Raw genomic sequence first — 19,488 nt, forward strand, 5'->3', positions numbered from 1 at the left:
TAAAGCTATAGTAAATTAGCTGTACTAAGTATCCTTTTAAGGAAAATGATAGTTTATTGCTCTCTGGCAAAAAATAGATAATGCAGTTTCCTTTTACTGGCCATCGATTTAGTGGCCTTTCACTAGTCATCTATTTAAAATGCCCAGTAAGATCCATCTGGCATGTAGGAAACTCATATATGGGTTCTAAACCTTTATTTTGTCCATTAAGCCCCATGTTACTGTTCATTGAAAAAAACTCAGGTTCTATCTTCTATATTGTAGAAAACCAGTAAAAAAAAGACATTAAATTTTTTTAACGAATAAGGTAAACTACTAAATATGAATATTAGTGCAGGATTCATTCAGTTTTACCAGTGAAGTCCTGAAAGGAATAGGACTTTTAGCTTTTTGAAAAGCACAAAGTATACCTCCTGACATAATTCTACTCTCAGCTTTATAGTGTCTTCCTCTCAGAGATGCTTCATGTATAGAGATTGGTTTATAATGTTAGAAACAAAAAGAGATCCCTCTGGAATGAGAAGCAGCAGGTTTGCATATAAAAAGCATGGGTTCCACACTCAGAAAATTTCTAGCCCTGCTCCTGACTCAGGAGCTTTTCAAACTCAGGCTGGTTACTTAGCCCCTCTCAGCTCATATTTCTTTTCTGCAATGTGTGGCTAATAATATTTACTTACCTAGGTTTTTGGTGGGTAAACATTCAATAAAGGCAAGCAAGCTTTATTTAATAATCTTGCCCCTCCCCCCCTGCCCCTCCCCTGCTTGTGCTCTCTCTCTCTTAAAAATAAATAAAAACATTTTTTTAAAAAATCTTGCCTTCAGCTACACATACACTTGTAATGGGAATAAAAAAAAAATCACATATCCACATTTATGTAGCAAGGAATGCAAACAGCATCCACTGATATGCAGATGGTTCATACTACCATTGTTGGGGAGATCTGGGACTCAGTGAGACAGTGGCCTGTATTTAATGGTAAGAGCTAGAATAGCATTTAGGTTTCTTATCCTGGAGTTTGAATCAGTGTCAAGGTAAGACTCCAGGGCCCTCCCATGGTGACTGCCAAAATGCCAAGTCCTTGGTCTTGATCATACAAATGGAAAACGTAATTTGAAATTGAATAGCTCTGTAGATCTGTCATTGTCTTTGATATGGGCTCCCTCAGATGAGAACCTTGAAGAATTATTGTAGAAGGGTGGAAGCGGGTGATGAAAGCTGTCCACATGCTGTGTCTGTACATTTAGGAGTAAATCATGGTGCTCTTCCTGCTGTTCGGGACTCTGTCTGTTGACATTAAAATGTCCTCACAACTTATAAAAATCATTAAGGACTCCATTTGTGCCTCCCTGGTGGGAAGTTAGGAAATAAAACTGTGCCAGCTAGTGTACATTTCAAATATTTACAATACTGTACTTTTTCTCCAGGCAGCACTCTCGCTGCGTCCCTCTGAGAAATTAGTGCAGACACAGACTAGCCCACCCCGAGGCCAGCATTTTGTTAAGGAAATCTCGAGTCACTTCTTTCTCCATTGTGCCCCAGAATCTTGATCTCATTACCTCTGATGCTTATGCCAGAGGATAAAGAAGGGAAAGGAAGAAAAGAAGAGGGAAGGGGAGAGACTGGCCGACAAGGAAGGGAAGGAAAGGGAGGGGGAGGGGTGGGGAATGTAAATGGCATTTCACAGTCAAATAGCAAGTATTTACGCTGAACTGAGCCTCCAGGATCACACTTCCATCCTAAATCTCAATTGAACTGTAGTTTCAGTAACAAGGGACAAAGTGATAGCAATACTAATGGCTCATAAGTATTCTATATGAAAGAAAAATATGGAAAATGACAAGATCACTCTCTGGTGAATGAAAGATTAAAGATTGACTCAAAGACAATTTCTTAACAGTAAATTGCAAAATGACAGGAAAGGGTAGTGGGAATGGTTTTAGAATTTCTTTTCCAGAAGGAATTTTAAAATTGAACACATTTGAACCTTTCTGGGATGGTTTAAAAAGGCCCAACTGAAGGCAAATGAGTGAATGAGTCCTTAGAAATATGTTTGAGTCTGTGAAGTCTTTATATGGGGGGAAGGAAACATTATGGACATTTGGGGTGAGGGCAAGGCAAAGAGATAGACAAATCCAAGGAGAGCTTCTTGCTTGGGCTCAAGATGTGTACTAGGTTAACATGCAGGGATTCCTCCCCCACTCCCAGCTTTGATCATCTGAAAGTGTTCCAGAAAAACATACCCTGGTGTAATCCAGCACCAGATCCTACAACAGAGTGGTTATGTCACTGAGCTTGTCACTGTTCTCCAATGGCAGGAATCACCACAGTGCTGACCATGTCCACCATCATCTCTGGCATGAGTGCCTCCATGCCCCAGGTGTCCTACATCAAGGCCGTGGACGTGTACCTGTGGGTCAGCTCCCTCTTTGTGTTCCTGTCAGTCATTGAGTATGCAGCTGTGAACTACCTCACCACAGTGGAAGAGTGGAAACAATTCAAGAAGACAGGGAAGGTATTGCCTGGCTTTAACTATCTGATCCCTTTTGGAATGTGAAAAAGACTGTCCTTACCTATAACCCTCTCCTGACAGTGTTGTAAGCCCTTGTATTAAGTCTGTATGCCTTGGCAAGATGCAAGTTCACAGGATTTAATATTGAACTTTATTCTGCCTGTGCTGACTGGTTTCCTCAGCATCCTCATTCACCTTTGCCGGGAGGGTTTTCTCCTGTGAGGAATTTCTCTCAGTGTGCTCCTCTCCACCGGCTCTATCCTTTGAAAAGAAAGGGTTCAGGTGTAAACTACATCCTTTCAAGAAGATGATGATGATGATAGCTAACATTTAATGTGTGTTTATTCTATATTGGTATTGCACTAACCACCTAATGACACAGCATGTCATTTAATTCTCAGAGTAGCCCCGAGAGGTAGGTACTGTATAACCCTCATTTTACAGAGGTGAAATAGGAGCAGCTAGGGAGTAACCTGGCCAAGGTCACACAGCCAAAGAGGAATTAGGATTTGTTTCTGGGTCTCCCTGACTCCAATGGCTGTGCTCTCAATCCATAAATGATGTGCTTCTCTCCACTAGAGCTAGGATTTATGTTTCTCTTCTTGTTACTTGGGAGAGTGGCAGAGCATAAAGAGAGGTTCTTCTCTCCTTAGGATACTGGGGATAAAAGGTGGTTTCTGGGTTCTAAATGTCATCACATGTTTCTTGTGCCAGGGTTTAGTAAACATGGACAGATTGATCTCTACCTGTTTTGTTTCACAAAGGATCAGGGCACCAGTTCCCTGTTATTATGACAACTGACATAAGATATTGTACTTAAGAAATGTAATTAATCTGTTTGGTAGCCTGTACTTAAGGCTGTATATATACATATATGTGTGTGTGTGTGTGTGTGTGTGTGTGTGTGTGTGTGTGTAGCATCTATGAACATGATTTTAATGAAATATATTCACATTGGTTTGAGAAATTCTTATATGCATACTTATGTACACCCAAAACATTATTTAATATTTGTTATACCTCTAGTGAGAGTGTTTCTTACTTTTCAGAGTGTTTTATATCCTCTTCTCAAATTGAGCCTTCATCTCAGCTCCATGATGTAGGCCTTGCAGAGATTATTATCTCTATTTTTGAGATGAAGCGGCAGAGTTTTAGTGAAGTGATTTGTCAAGAGATTCACAGCCAACAGAGATGCATTTGAAATTCAGATCTCCTGTAATACCACTTCCTTCTTCTATTATATCCCCTTTGAATCAAAGCTGTAATTAAGAGCTGATTTTGCTTTATTGCTGATGCCTCCGTTTCCTTTGTTGACACTGTGTATGTGTCCCCACCGCACACATACCCATATGACTTCTAGGCAGATGTGAGAGAACTGGGAGCTTCTGGACAAGTATGCAGTGATGGGTGTGTGCACATCACCTGGGATTTGTTCAGATATTCATTCAGCAGATGTGGGGTGGGATTGGAGTCTGCATTTCTAACAAGTCCCAGATGCCATTGATCCCTTGCCTGCACTGAGAATAACAACAATTTAGATAATCTGTGAATTAAAGGTGACAGAGAAAAAAGACGTGTGATAAGAAAAAGAATGTTGTTGTCATTCTGTTCTATTTTTATGTGGAAGTGGTTAACCCAAGCAAGAGGCACTGTAGGAATTTGGGCACATCTCTATCCAGTCTTTTGGTTCCAAACTGTCTACATCTATCCACTCCCACCTGCCACACAACACATATGTTCACACTACCTGAATTTTAGTTTTCACTACTTGGGGCTATACACACTCTTCTTGTGTACCAATAAGAAGAAAATCTTTTAAGTTAGTAAGTACCATCCATTTAAAAAAATTTTTAAGTTGTGGTAAAATCCACATAACATAGAACTTACCATCTTAACCTGTTTTTAAGTGTGTAGTTCAGTAGTGTTAAGAATACTCACATTGTTGTACAAGCAAACTCCAGAACTTTTTCATCCTACAAAACTGAAACTCTGTGCCCATTCAATAACTCCCATTCTCCCCTTTTCCCAGCCTCTAGGAACCACCATTCTAAGCATCCTCCTTCAAAGGTGCAATTATCTCAAAGAAATGTCCTACCATTCATATATTTGTGGGGAAAAATAAAAGAACACAGATTTGGAGTCAGAAGTAGTGATGCCAAACCTAACTCTGCCACTTTCTAGCTTTTTGTTCCTGGATCTCATTCTTCATTTTCAAAATGGTGGAATTTCTTCCCTATTTACCTCATAGGGATGTTGTAAATAATGTAATAAATGGGTCTGAAACTTTTGCAAACTGTAACATGCTACACAAATATTGAGTTATTATTGTGATTAATGCCCAGCTCATGTGCTCTGAACAAATAGTGGTTTTAACAAGGAAAGTGGGAACAGGCTGTCTGAGATGAGATATTGTTAAAGGGGTAGGATGCCCTGGTGAGGGGCAGGGTAGAAGGATATGTCTGTAGGTTTGGGGGGATAATTGGTGATACTTCTTTTCTCTACGCCTGAAGTGGGAAACCAGTTTTAGAGAAAGATGTGGAAACCAGGCAGATGGGAGGATGTCACCTTTGTTGTTGATAAAGCAGTTTGGAGTAAGTGCTTAGATATGGGAGCAGGAGGTCTCACTAATACTTCATCACTGTACTGAATGTGCTTACCCCTTCTGGTCACTGGTGAAGCTAGACAATTCAGGACTCTCCCTGTAAGGATAATCTCCTTTTACCTCACTTCAGAGAACAAACTTAGGTACCAATGCAGATCCTAAAGTGAGGACTCAAAAGGAGCTGCTGAGCCACACATGGTAATTCCTTCTGCAAAACCTCTAGGATGGAATAATGCAGGGATAGTGAGAAAGACCGGGAATCTTAGGCTATGGAGTTCCTTCCGATGAAATCACGAAGTGAAGCAAAGCTCATTTCCTGCCACCACCGCCATCACACACCCTGTCCCAACCTCCCCCAGGTGCCAAGAGCTGGGAGAACAGCAAGGATCATGGGAAAATTGTCCCTACTGTTGACCTTTGCCCAGAAAGGAGAAAGGAAATTCTTTTCTTTCTTATTCCTTCATCTGAATGTTTTCCTACTTCCAGGACTTAGAACTCCACATAAAACAGTCAAATCTATACTTTAGATATAATATGCCTTAGGTATGTGCTTATTTGTAGGCTGGAGTGAAAAATTAAAGACCCATTCTAAAACTGTTTCTATTAGAACAACCAACTTATGAAATTGTGGAAATTAGCACCCTACTGGTAAATTATATACTGCAAGATTTAATCAATTATATGAATGGTTCTAAATTATCATAGTGTCCAGTGGGATAACTCAGCAGTGTTCTGGGTGGGTATAGTAAAACCGCAAAAGAGATTATACTAGTTATTCTGTTCTCAGATCCAGAGTTGAATATATTATTAGTGTTATTTTTTACTATCTGAGGTTAGTTTTTGAGTCCTGATCTTATTTTATGTTCATATCATCCGTTTTCATTTTGTTATGAAAAGTTCCTATGGCTAAAACAAAAAAGGACAACATAACTTGAGTATGGGTCCTTGGTTAGTTTACTGACTACACAGAATATTCTCTATGTCTCTTGAATTCAGTAAAATATTAGTTTTTTTAATTGCTGTGAACCAAATACATGTTTTGGCAGACTTTATTCTGTAGCTTCCAATTTGAATTCTGAATAATTTCAGCCAGTGGTAGCCTGTTCATATTTGCTCATTTTTTTAACTTCCCTATAGATCAAGAAGTGATTTCGTTTTCTCAGAAAGCAATTAGTAACACCTACTTCCTAGACACAGTTCTGTATCAGTGAGAACCACCATCTCCCTCAAAGTAAAACCTTAAAGAAAAGTGGTAGTTTAGATTTAATCAGGCACTGGAGCCAGAAAACATTGATAATTCATTCTCTCCTTCCGAAAAATAAGCCAATTTCAAGTTGTTTAATTGGGCTGTGTTGGTATCATTTATAGGTACTTCTCAGCAAAAAATGAGAAGGGTTGACCAATTTGCATTTAAAGGGAGTAGCTAAAATCATTTCCTATCCCTACTCCAAATTTAAGCATAGGTCGATCACCTGATAATATTGTTTTGGTTTTGGACAAAAAATTACACTGACCAGGCGTATTACTGTGTTTTCTCTAAAGACAAAAACATGTTGAAAAGCAAATCCAATTGGTTTTGCTGATAAATCATATTCAATTTCAACTCAAACTGATGTCAAACAATTCATACTATGCAGAAACAAAGAGGGAAACCTGAAACAGTGTTCCCTTCTGGGGAAACATGCATTGAGTGTAAAAGTCTATCAGGCCAAAACTAAATTAGAAAACACTGACATTATAATTGTGAAACATTTATTTGTATAATGTTCAACTATCTCTATGGAGATAATAATAAACCTTGCTAAGTCCCTATTAAAAACAGATCTCTTTGATAATGTTTTCCATTTATTATTAAAATGACTTTTAGTCAGATACCAAAAGCAAAACCAGAATTCTATTCTTTAAAATAAGCAAAACAGGGGCATCTGGGTATTTCAGTTGGTTAAATGTCCAACTTTGGCTCAGGTCATGATCTCACAGGTAATGAGTTCAAGGCCCACATTGGGCTCTCTGCTGTTGGCTCAGAGCCTGCTTACAATCCTATGTCCCCCCTTCTCTCTGCCCCTCCCCTGCTCACTCTCTCTTTCTCTCTCAAAAAATAAACTAAAATAAAATAAAATAAGCAGAACATTCTTAGCATTTATTGAAACTCTTTTAAAAATCTGATTGTTTAGACTTCTACTGTAGTTCCTACATATAGAACCATATTCATGGCTTACTAACAAAAAGTCTTTTTGTCAGATTTCTGGAATGTATAATATTGATACATTTCAAGCCATGGCCTTCGACGGTTGTTACCATGACAGCAAGACTGAAATGGACCAGACTTCCTTTTCTCTACACTCAGAAGAGGACGCCATGCGAGGAAGATCCACAGGTAGCCCCAGCACAGATACATCTCAGATAAAGAGAAGACAATCCTTAGGAGGGCATATTGGTGCAATCATTCTGGAAAATAATCATGTCATTGACACCTACTCAAGGATTTTATTTCCCACTGTGTATATTGCATTTAATTTATTTTACTGGGGTGTATATGTGTGAGGAAGAATTCCCAATGTATAATACTCATTTTGGAATCAGAGTAGGCTAACAACAACAACAACAACAAACAACTCTTGACTATGAGTTGAACTGTACTTGATTCAACTGGGAGTCAGCCAGTCAGTCACCTCTCTTGGCCTATAGAAGATTTTAAAGTTGACTGATTTACATCTAGGAAGAGTTTAAGGTCCCTGGAGAATTTGATTCCATACATAAGAGTCACAGGCATGCATACTACAGAAAAATTTCCACAGGGTTGGGCTTTGTAACTACTTCGCCTAGACCCTCCTTGCTTTCTAAATGTAAACGTTTTGTATTTAACTAAGCAGTAAAGCTGGACTATGACAATGATTCAAGAAGCATTGATTCTTAGTGCTAGCCATGTGCCATGCTACCTGACAGAGTTGAATCCTTGTGAGGAAGAACATCAACATCAAGGTGGGACCATGGACACTTATACAGCTGAGATGTACATGAAGAGCTTCCCTGTCCATATCCAGTCAAGTCTTTTATCTTATTTCACTATTAAATTTCATATATTATTGAGTCCAAGAGCAAAACATCTAAACTTTGCTCCCATCCCAATGTTAAATTAATATGTCAATCTTCAGTAATAGAATCTTGTATTTTACAGTTGAGTCATAGCTTTCATAGCTTTCGGGAGGCATTTAGTGAATTAGTTACTGTATTTACCAAATATTATTGACCTCCTGTATAAGCCAGTTACTTTATTAGGTGTTACGTAGTCAAAAATGAATATAAAACGGCATTCCTGCTATCAGTGAGTGCACAGCCTATCAGGAACAGTGAACTGGTAGCTTTCATAAATAATAAATATAATAATTACAATAGATGTAAAATAGAGGCTTGTACACTATGCTGTCTGAGTTCTGAAAAGGGGATACCAAAACAAGGAAAAGAATATCCGTGAAGGGATGTGGAGTCTCAGTTCATAAATGACTGAAGATGCTTCCAGACATGGTATTGAGTGAACAATTGAATGAAATTTATATATCCCATAGTAATCCCATAGTAACGTTGTTTGAACCAAGTAAATCAGGTCAAGTGGGTATTAAATAAATGTTTGTTAAGTAGAAAAACCTCTAACGATTAGCATTCATTTTGTAGACTGGTAGTGTGCATGCTTCTGTGTTAAGTATTTTGTGAAAAAGATTCCATTTAGAGATCAGCCCTCAGTAAGAAGTATGAAATATTTTCCCTTCCTGTTTTGACTTTTGGCATTGAATTAAGGGAAATAAATTAAATGGTGTGTTACATTAAGTGTATTGCCATTTATTTCACCATAAAGTGAACCAAAATGATTTGAACTATTTTGTGCTAGGTTAAAAGACAAGTAACTTCCTGCTTATTTACCAGTAACATTGATTTTGGTTCTCTGCTGTGAGTGACATAGGGTTCTAGAAACTTATTTTCCTCTTGGGCACAAAAGTTTTAAAGGCAAATCCCATCTCTATCATAACTTCCCTCACAGGCTAATTCTGGGATACTTCATTCTATTTTCTTAATACAACTTCTCTAATTCCTTCAGAATTTTCCAAGGATTATATTTTTCTAGGAAACTGTCCAAAATTGAACTAATATAATTTATTAAAACTCTTGTCCATTTAGTTATGGATAGACAATAAATAAATTAGAAAACTAACAGTTTTTAAGCTTGACTTAAAAGGAATAGTAATTTTATAGGATTATATTTTCAGAATACAGAACAGATTAATATGCTAGGTGTTTCTTTGAGAATTTGTAGCTATTATTTGAGGAGAGTTCTACAGTTGGCTTAACATTTCTGATTCTTTTTTTTTAAATTTTTTTTAATGTTTTATTTATTTTTGAGACAGAGAGAGACAGAGCATGAATGGGGGAGGGTCAGAGAGAGGGAGACACAGAATCTGAAACAGGCTCCAGGCTCTGAGCTGTCAGCACAGAGCCCGACGCAGGGCTCGAACTCACGGACCGCGAGATCATGACCTGAGCCGAAGTCGGCCACTTTACCGACTGAGCCACCCAGGCGCCCCATTAACATTTCTGATTCTGACATACTCTGTATACAACTGATGTTAAAAAAAAAAAAAAAAAAAAAAAAAGGGAGAGGGTTCCTGGATGGCCCAATCAGTTAAGTGTCTGACTCCTGATTTCCGCTCAGGTCGAGGTTTCTGAGATCAAGTCCTGAGTTGGGCTCTGTACTGACAGTGCAGGAGTCTGCTTGGGATTCTCTCTCTCCCTCTCTCTCTCAAAATAATTTTTTTTAAAAAAAGGAAAAATCTACAAATGAACAGAATAAATCTATACTGTTCCCTTCTTCTCTTGGGTTCCTCAGATGTTACTGTTTTTCTTCTACTTTGAACTATACCATTCAGAATGTCTAAAGCTTTCCCTGGGCATATTTATTCCACAATTTCAAATCAAATGCATCGCTGAATACATCTGGCACTCTAGACTAATACATCTAATACTCTAGACTAATACTAATACATCTGGCACTCTAGGTCTCCACCACACTACTCATACACTCAGCATTCCTCTTGAGGAGTACTAATGCACAACTGTTGGCTGATCGAACATAACTTTTGTTAATGACTAGAAACAGTCTTTGCATTTTTCAGTAATGTCTAAAATACGCTTGCTGCTCAAGAGAATTATTAGAACATTCAGAATGAGCACTTGGGATTTTGGCCAGTCTTCATCTCCTCAAATCAGTGGCTTGTAGAAGACTGTGAGGGTACAACTGTTCCTGTGAACCTCATTTCCACTAAGGAACACCAATGTTCCTGGCTCTGTTATTTCAAAAAGAATGAAATCACAGTTACCTTGGAAATGTATGAGTGACAGACAGCATATAATAGTTACCTCATTTTGATTTTGACTTCATTTACTGATCACAATCCAGAACAGACTGCATGTGATTGTTCACTGAGGGATAAGCTTGGATAAAATGTGAGGATTTCAGAAAATAAGCTGCTTTCCAAGATTTAAGAAAAAGCCAGCCAGCTCTGTAAACTGCCTAAATATAGAAACAGGATATTTTATAGGGACTGCTCTGGAAAATCTATGAAAGATATATTTTTAACTTAATTTTATTGTTTTCTGATTACAAAAGAAATACAATTTCACTATAAAAATTAAAAATACCAAGTGGCAAAAAAAAATCCACTCAGAATTAAGCTGTTAACATTTAAAATTTTTTTAATGTTTATTTATTTTTGAGAGAGAGAGACAAAGAGAGTGTGTGTGTGTGTGAATGCAGGAGGAGCAGAGATAGAGGGAGACACAGAATCCAAAGCAGGCTCCCAACTCTGAGCTGTCAGCACAGAGCCTGACGCGGGCCTCGAACCCACAAATCCTGAGAACGTGGCTGGAGCTGAAGTCAGACAGACACTCAACTGACTGAGCCACCCAGGTGCCCAAGTAGTTAACTTTTTAATGTATATTCTTAGAGTTTTTCAATGCATAACATGTATTTTTCCAATGGAATCATTGGTATATACTTGCATTTATTAATTTAATCACTTATATCATGCCAAACACCTTGCTAGGGATATGGTAAAGATGGACACTCCCTAACTAACTGAACTTACATTCTAACTGGGAATGTGTTTAACTTAGGCAATTTGTAGCCAGATTTTCTTCTCTGGATCATAAGCAACATTTTTTTAAAATGCAGCTTTGTTTAATTATTCTTTTCATAAACAACTTTCTATGCCATTTTTTCCTGCAAAATAATTTTTATATGCTGCAGAGCAATCCACTAAATGAGTGTACCGTAATTTATGTAACCCATCTTCTCCTGTGGGACTTTGGTTTTATTTCCTATTGTGTGTGATTATAATGGGCTGCAATTAGCAACATAAAGAATATTTAGAAGTCAAATTATTTTAGAAACAAAATTTTTAGCCATATCTGAAGTTCAGCATTTATTTCCTTTATAAGAATTCCTATTTGCCACTAGAATCTGTCATGTCAGACTCAGTTACCAGTCTGTTTATATGGATCTATATCCACTGGCATTCCCTTTATAGAAGAAGTTTAGACATTGTATAAAATACCGATTTAAAGCAGTTCTATTTATTTAAATTCTGCTTTCTTCCATGATTGTTACTGCCATCACAAGCCTTTTTTGTAAGTAGGAGGGCAATGGAGATTGCAAATATTTGCATATGAGTTGTTGCACAATCATAATTTATGGTTACATTGTCTTAATTCTTGCAGGTGGATTAGTTTTCATGAATAAGGTCTATCATTTTGTATCGTGTTGCTCTTAAGCCTGTTCAAATCACTCACACACACACACACACACATGCACACAATTTTTTAACATGGAGATTAATGAGGAAAGGAATTATACCTAATTCTGTAGTCATTATTAAGGTCAGAATTCCAATAAGATTAACAACACCCTCAAAGAAGCAAGGTTAAAAAGTGGTAAGGAAATTGCTATTTCAACTGCAATTCTATACCTGGTGCTGTTTCCTGGTAGGGCTGGAGGCATCCCAGTCAGTGTTACATTCCAGGTATTTCATTTGCGTGATGCCTAGTCTTTCCCTATACACATTGCTTTAAAACAAACTGTAAAGTCTTGCTTAATTTTAAAGTTCTATCACCTTCCAACTGCAATTTAACTTCCCTGAATTTAACAAAGAACTTGAACATTGTGTTTTCTCTTATAAAGAAACTGAAAGAAAAAATGCACCAGATAATTGAGATGATTTTGTCAGGCTATTCCACTAGGAAGGATACTCATTAATGAGGAACATCTCAAAATTAAGGAAGGGAGCCCAGACATCCAAAAAGACATAAAAACAAGGGAGTCTTACTCACTGAGGAAGGGTAGAGGTGGGTCTTAGAATATACGACAGCAAGTGGTCATTTCTCAGAAGACAAAATGGTGGTAGGGGGGCAGATTTTTTGACTCTTGCGATTTTCCAGGAACACACAGGCTTCTTCAGATGAGGTTCCACATTGTCAGTTGTTTTTCCATTTCAATCTACTGCTGAATCATAATGTTTTTTGATCAATAAAAGGGCTGTGTGTGGAAAAGGGATTTCACAGTCACAGAAAAATTACCATAGTTTTCTTTTCAATATATTGATAATTTGATGTAGGAAACATTGAACTATATTTTATTATCAATTAGGCCATTTGATGAATGTGCTATTACTTTTGATCCCAGGATCAATACAATTCATTATAGAAACTTATTTTCTACAAGAGTGCTTCAAAGGCTTTCTACAAAATTATGCTGTTAGTGGCTCACTCCTTGCCTTAGGCCATCCAAAGGACATGATGTTATAATGTCATTAACAAATATTTTTAAACCTATTATGAAGTAGTAATGCTTTCTGAAGTTCGATACACAAGCCTAAATTCTTTAAAAAAATTTTTAATGTTTGCTTATTTTTGAGAAAGAGAGACAGAGCATGAGCGGGGGAGGGACAGAGAGAGAGGGGGACACAGAATCCAAAGCAGGCTCCAGGCTCTGAGCTGTCAGCACAGAGCCTGATGCGGGGCTCGAACCCCCAAGCCGTGAGATCATGACCAAGCTGAAATCAGATCCTTAACCGACTGAGCCACCCAGGCACCCCATGCCTGAATTATTTAAAAGTAACACAATATTTTCAAGAAGACTAGCTAACTGAACAAGGCACGCTAAGAAAGGAAGTGCTTACATACATTAATTTCTTCTGTTCTTCAGAGAACATTAATGCAGGTGTTTCAAGCGTTTTATGCTCTAAAGAAGTGTTATGAACATAAACCCACACATCAAACAAATTTTTAGAGCATTCACACCACCCCAGAATAACTTAAAATATGTTTTGTTAATTAGGTTGTATGTTGGGTGAGGTCATATTTAAATTAAATGGTGACTCAAAGTGAAAGAAACCTGAATACCTGCTAAAGAGCTTTTAAATGAATATGCAGTTCAGGTACACAGTGAAGAAAGAGGTTTTCTAAAAAGAGCTCTAATAATTTAATGTGACTTATAGAGATAATGTGAATTTGAAGTAGGAGAGAAAAATAAGGCAAAAGAAAGGAGAACGGTAGAAGCTAAAAATGTGGTTCATTTCACAAAACAAAGTTCTGTGGTATGTGTCTTATGGGAAGATTTGGATTTGAGGGCAAAATTAATTATATTTAATTATTTTGGGTGATATCCTGGTCTAGATTAATACAATCAGATGATTATTGCTCATTTGCACAAAAGATTGTGTGTCTTTGGGCAATCAAAGTAATTAATTGCATGTTGGTCACCAAGTACTCAATATAATATGCCATCTTGACCAAAGTAATCAAATTATTTAAGTTATTAGGATCATTTGATTCTCTCATGACATTAACTCTTACTCCTTTTATGCAGTAAATTCAGTGGTGGAATTTCTGTTGAGTTCTACCTGACTAATGTAGATTAACCATTTATTATATTGCTGAACTCTATTTTACATGAAATAATCTGAATTTGTTGGGGGTACTAATAGAATATGGCTTTATTTTTAATCAATGACTGTTTAATATGCTTTATTAGGTACAACTTCTCTGCCCCTTGCTGGCATCTCAGGTAGATCCCACAGCTTTTTAGATACTGTGAATTATCAATCAATCAATTAACAAGCACATATAGACATATACATACAAACAAAACAGCTTGATGATGGAGATTTGTTTTCGGGTATAAAGCCTAGACTGATTTCAGTGTGTTTTCACTTTTCCCACCTCAGACTTAAACCCTGAACTGGGGAAATTGTCCTAGGAAGAAGGTAACATCTGCTCTAGTACAGGCCTCTCTCCTACCCTTTTCCATTCTACCAGGTTCAAGGGCAAGGAATGGATGGGTGAGATTAGGGATTGGCAAAAGTCTTTTTACTTAAATGGTATAATGTATTTTAGTTCTTTGCTTGGTTGATGTCCTCTAGGGGGCAGGTACACTTGGTTTCCTGAGCATGAAACCAGTATCCTCACACAAGGCCCCACCCTTGGGGGTTAATGCTCTACAGTTGCCATCTTGAAATTCTTAATAATGTAATCTTTAAATTTATTTTGTAAGTAAAGTCTGTTGGAACAACAACGCGTGTACCCAGGTTTGGCATGTGCAGTTCCGCTTCCTGTGGGACAGGTTCTGGACGTCACTTTCCTGCCTCCTTCTTCTGGTCCCACCTGAGGCCCACCACTTCTCTCTTCCCCTGGCAGGGGCTTGTACGTAGGTCCACACATACCACAGCATTTCCCTGCCCTGGGCTGGCAGTGCCCTGGTGGGTTTGAAGAGTGTTTAGACTGGAGCACACCTCTTACCCACCCCCTATCCAGGTAAGGTGTGAGTCCTGGGAGGTTATAATCTCCTGAGGTTGGCCAGTCTGCTTTGGGTTGGGACCCTGACCAGTGAATCAGGAAGATTGACTTCTCCACCCCTGGCCTGAGCACAGCAGTGCTGGTCCAGTGGTTAGCAGGAGGGGGGTACCGAGTAGCCTGTGGGCCATGTGCTTCTGTGCATGTGTGGATGCTGAGCGGCACCGCAGGGTCCTCCCATGCCTGTGAATGTATGCACTCACCTTTCAAGTATTCCTGTGTTTTCTAGAGCATGACATTGAATAGCAAATAAAAAACACCCACCATTAGCGAAGAGAGAGACTGCAAAAGAATTGTTCTATATTTTAGTACCTTTAATGGCACTTCCCTCTTCTTTTGGAACAAGGAGCTTCACATACTCATTTTGCACTTGGTCCCACCAATAATGTAGCCATCCCTGGTGGCAGGTGTTCAAATGTTGAAGCTTTCAAGGGCTACTGGTGAATGTTCTTTGGAGGTCTACATGCTGTGGTTCATTAAAGTTAACCCTTAGATCTCTGACCTCGTGTGACTTCATGCTCCTTTCCTGTCCATGCCAAAGTTTATGCATCTATTTTTACAAATAACAGTCTATAATTTTCTTTCTTAAAAGGGTTATTTTCCTTTTCTGTATTTAGAAGCAGTTTATGTAAGGTATATTTTTCTCTTCCTTGAAAGTTTAAAAAGATTCATTAGCAGACCTGTCAGTTCCCAACAACTACACCTTTGAGATCAATTGATGGGTCATTATTAGGTCATTATGACAAAAAAATTTTAAAGAAAGATAAGTAAATGAATGTACCATCACCATGTGAGTCTCTCTCATCCATCTATATATGTTGTGCTAGTCTCCCAGGAAACATTTTTCAGTTGGAGCCTGTTTCCTTTTTAACAAAGGCAATCCAAGCAGTATGAACAGAAAACAGCTGTGTAGGATTACATCTTATTTTTATAAGAATCATGGACAAGTTTATTTCAGGTTTTATGGGTAACATATTAAACAACTTCTCTTTCTGAGGGAAAGAGTCACTGGCCAAAACCCAAGGTGTATTTTCATTTGCAAGTGCTTGGCTATTGAAGAAGAGAGGTGTGTAGCATCATTTAATTAAAAAAGTTATACAGCCTGTCACTGACTTTCCTACAGGCATAGGCTATACAAGAAATCAGACTGTAAGTCAGACAAGAAAATGGGAATACTAACCCAATCCAATTTTGTAAACATTGAGTAACTACGCCATGCAAAGCTCTGTTCTAGTTCTCAGAATAGATGAAAGCAATTTCCTGGCTCCAAAGAGTTTAAAACATAGCTATAGGAATATTGATTTCAATGAGATGTATCATAACTATAATTTTGGAAGACCTCAGCCTGGGTCATTAAAAAAATGTGGCTCTTTCTGAAGTTAACTAAGTCTGACCAAGATTATTCATGGTGATATGGCTATGTCAGTGAGAAGGTGCCCTGTTCACGAGTATAGTCAAGGAAGTGAAACATATACATGTAAAAGCCTCAGGTGCATTTAATTCATTCTGTGGATCATGTTCAAGATGTTGTAATGGATTTAACAATAATGCCTCTCAGGTGAATAGCATTCTACAGTTTTAACACTCTTCTGCTTACTCTGTCTCACCTGAGACTCACAGCAGCTTTATGAGTTAGACAAACAAAGCAAAATTAACCATTTCTAAGGTGCAGAAAATGAGGCTCAAAAAGAGGATTAGTCGATAGGCAGCATGGGATTTAAGCCCCAGATGTGCTATCCAATGGCTGTATAATTTTGAGCAAGTTATTTAACCTCACTATGTCTTGGTTTCCTTATATTATATATATTGTTTGCAAAAGTTAGGATGATAATAATGGTACAGGTATTAAATAAAATCATATAAAAGAAAGAAATCACTTATATCTTTTCTGGACCAAAGTGAATACAAATACAATACAAATACGTAGGGGGCAGTATGCATGATTCCTGATTTTTCTCCTAATACCCTGTGGAAATTGGTGCACAGACCTTTAGGATTATAGAATGTGAGAGCCAGTAGGGATAATAAGAATTATCTGGTTCAATCTCACCTAATAAGTGAGGAAACTGAGCATTAGCAAAAAGAGAAAGTTAAGTTCATGTACTTCGCATCTCTTCCCCCTGAGTAACCTTAAAAAGTACACTCACACAGCATAATTCTAAGATTCTTTAAGCCCAGGATCATTCTGATTGGCAGTGGAGAAAGGACAGAGATGGGTTTGTGCAGCCTGACACCCAGGCAGGGCAGGCCCAGTGGGGAGCCCCAGTGAAGCGGCCAAAACCTAAAGTTCTATAGTAAGAACAGCCTAGGAAATCACAGGAGAGGATGACAAACTTGGGTTTGAAATGAAGCAACACAAAGCAACACAAAGGGTATAAACATAAAACACTCTTGCAGAAGTGCAAGTTATTTTTGTGAGAATCGTAGACAAGTCTATTTCAGGGCTTCTGTATAAGGATGGAATTCTCTGCTCTTTCCTATCATCTCGGCATCTTGTTCCCAGGCTCCACGGGAGGATCACTAGTCTATTGATTCAGATATCTGGGGGCTTCTTCAGGCCCTTCTGGGTAGGTCTGGGTCACTGAGCCATCTATGACTCAGCTATCTATGACATTGTTTTTATGAGAAAATAGATTACAGAAAGAAAATAACTGACTTTTTAATGAGTCTGGAATAGCTAAGTTGGAGACTGCACAGTGGCCTGCTTCTTGTCCTCTGGAACAACTTTAAACTCAATGGACTAAAGCAAAAGATAAAAAAACAAAGTACTCAAACAGTATGTTAGGAATGCCATAGATTCTGGAAGCTCTTCTCTCACATTCCGCCCCCCCCCCCACCCCTTTTCCTCACTTCTCTCCCTCCTCCTTTTCTTTGTAGACATGCCAGCCATTGTGTTTAGGTCTGAAGACTGAATGAGCATAACCTTTTTATTTCTTTTCTTTTCTTTGCTTGCTATGCTAACAAATCTGAATTATAATGACAGTATCAGAGAGAACACATTGAAAGACTAATTTTGCATCAGGGGAACTCCTATACAAGATGTATGATTTTCCCTAGCAGAGCCGACTTCAATATGTACTTTTGTTCTGTCAGGCACCCTAGTGACGATTCTCCGTCTAGGAGATGGTTTTATTGGTGTTGACATTGAAACTTTTCTTTATACAAACACAAAGTGGTGCTTTTCCATATAATGGACATGGGTAAGAATTTACCATTTTTTGAATCCTTGTAACATCAATACTGTTCTACATTATCTTGATAGATGTTTTGTAGTCAAAATAAAGAGCAAAGTACATTACCAATATAATGTCAAGTGGACTAGATTTTTTTTTAAAGTCTCTTCCGAAAGACAGATCTGAGAAAGTCTTTCCCGAAAGACTTAGCTCTTCCAAATCTAAATGTGACTTTGTGCAAGTTAACTTCTCCAGACCCAGTCTTCTCAACTGTAGAATGGAGGTAAGCACAAGATTGTGGTGAGGATGGAGTGAGGAGTCCCCGAAACAATTAGCATGGTGCCTTACAGCAAGAACTCAATTCAGGTGTTGCTATTATTTTTAGTTTCGGAGGAGTGTTAGACAAGGCTGTACTTTGTTCCCATTTGCTCACGTGTCCACATCGATAATCAGAGCTAGTCATTGGTCTCAATCATCCTGACAGAATGAAATAATTTCCTTTAGGTCCTCTTTGGCTGTCTACAGAGCAAAGAAGGACACAGGCCAAAGCAGAGATGTGACATTGATCCCCGTGCTCAGTTGGTCCAGCCTCCCCACCCAAACGTTTCCAATCAGTTTGTCTGTCTAAAGGACAGAGCCGTAGGCCAAAATTAAATTGCTTTTGTTCTTCTCTTCTATAGCTATCGTCACAAAGAATTTCCAGTATCCTTTTAAGCCGGGATTAATTCTGACTCTGGGAGCAACGGGATATAAATTACAGTTGACAGTACAAAGCAGTACAGCTTAGCATGGAGAGCCCAAAAGAAAGCGATGGGAGAATCTGGACCTCTGACTCCCTAAACTTGGAAAGCTCTCGTCTCCTCTCTGCATCTGGGTTTCTCCATTCATAAAAAGAATAGGGTCGTACTATAAAACAGTTGCCCCAAATCCAGAGACTCATCCCGCCCCCAACTCAAAAAAAAAACAAAACAAAAAACCAAGAACCATGCATTTCCTTTAACACCAAAGGGGAAAACGTGATGGCGCGAAGACCCAACACCTGCCGGTACTGGGCGCCAGAAGTACCTACCACCCGCGGCCTGGCGCGGGGTGGAGCCGGAGCGGGAGCGGGAGCTCAGGCAGGAGCCGGAGCGGGCCGCCCCCCAGCGTGCGCACGCCGCCCCGCCCCGCCCCGCCCCCAGCCGCTGCCCCGCCCGCTCGCGGCCGCGCGCAACAGGCCGAGCAGGGTGAGTGGAGCGGTTTTCGCTGCCTGCCCCGCGCCGCCGGGGCGGGGTCGTGCACGTCCTGTTGGGCCTCCGAGCGCTGG

The 19,488-nt window shown here is 38.9% G+C and overlaps 1 protein-coding gene across 1 annotated transcript in view; it reads left to right on the top strand.

The window, feature by feature from the left end:
* Positions 1-7,656, top strand: part of GABRR3 (gamma-aminobutyric acid type A receptor subunit rho3) — a 46,230-nt gene extending 38,574 nt beyond the window's left edge. The window contains exons 8-9 of the mRNA XM_047100457.1: positions 2,317-2,513; positions 7,354-7,656. Of these exons, the coding sequence (XP_046956413.1) occupies positions 2,317-2,513; positions 7,354-7,656 (500 nt within the window). The remainder of the gene's footprint in view (positions 1-2,316; positions 2,514-7,353) is intronic.
* The last annotated feature ends 11,832 nt before the right edge of the window (positions 7,657-19,488 follow it).

This window comes from Lynx rufus, unplaced genomic scaffold (assembly GCF_022079265.1).
Source record: "Lynx rufus isolate CCGP_SWC_20201006 ecotype Redwood Valley unplaced genomic scaffold, mLynRuf1.p SCAF_5, whole genome shotgun sequence".
NCBI classification, from domain to species: Eukaryota; Metazoa; Chordata; class Mammalia; order Carnivora; family Felidae; genus Lynx; species Lynx rufus.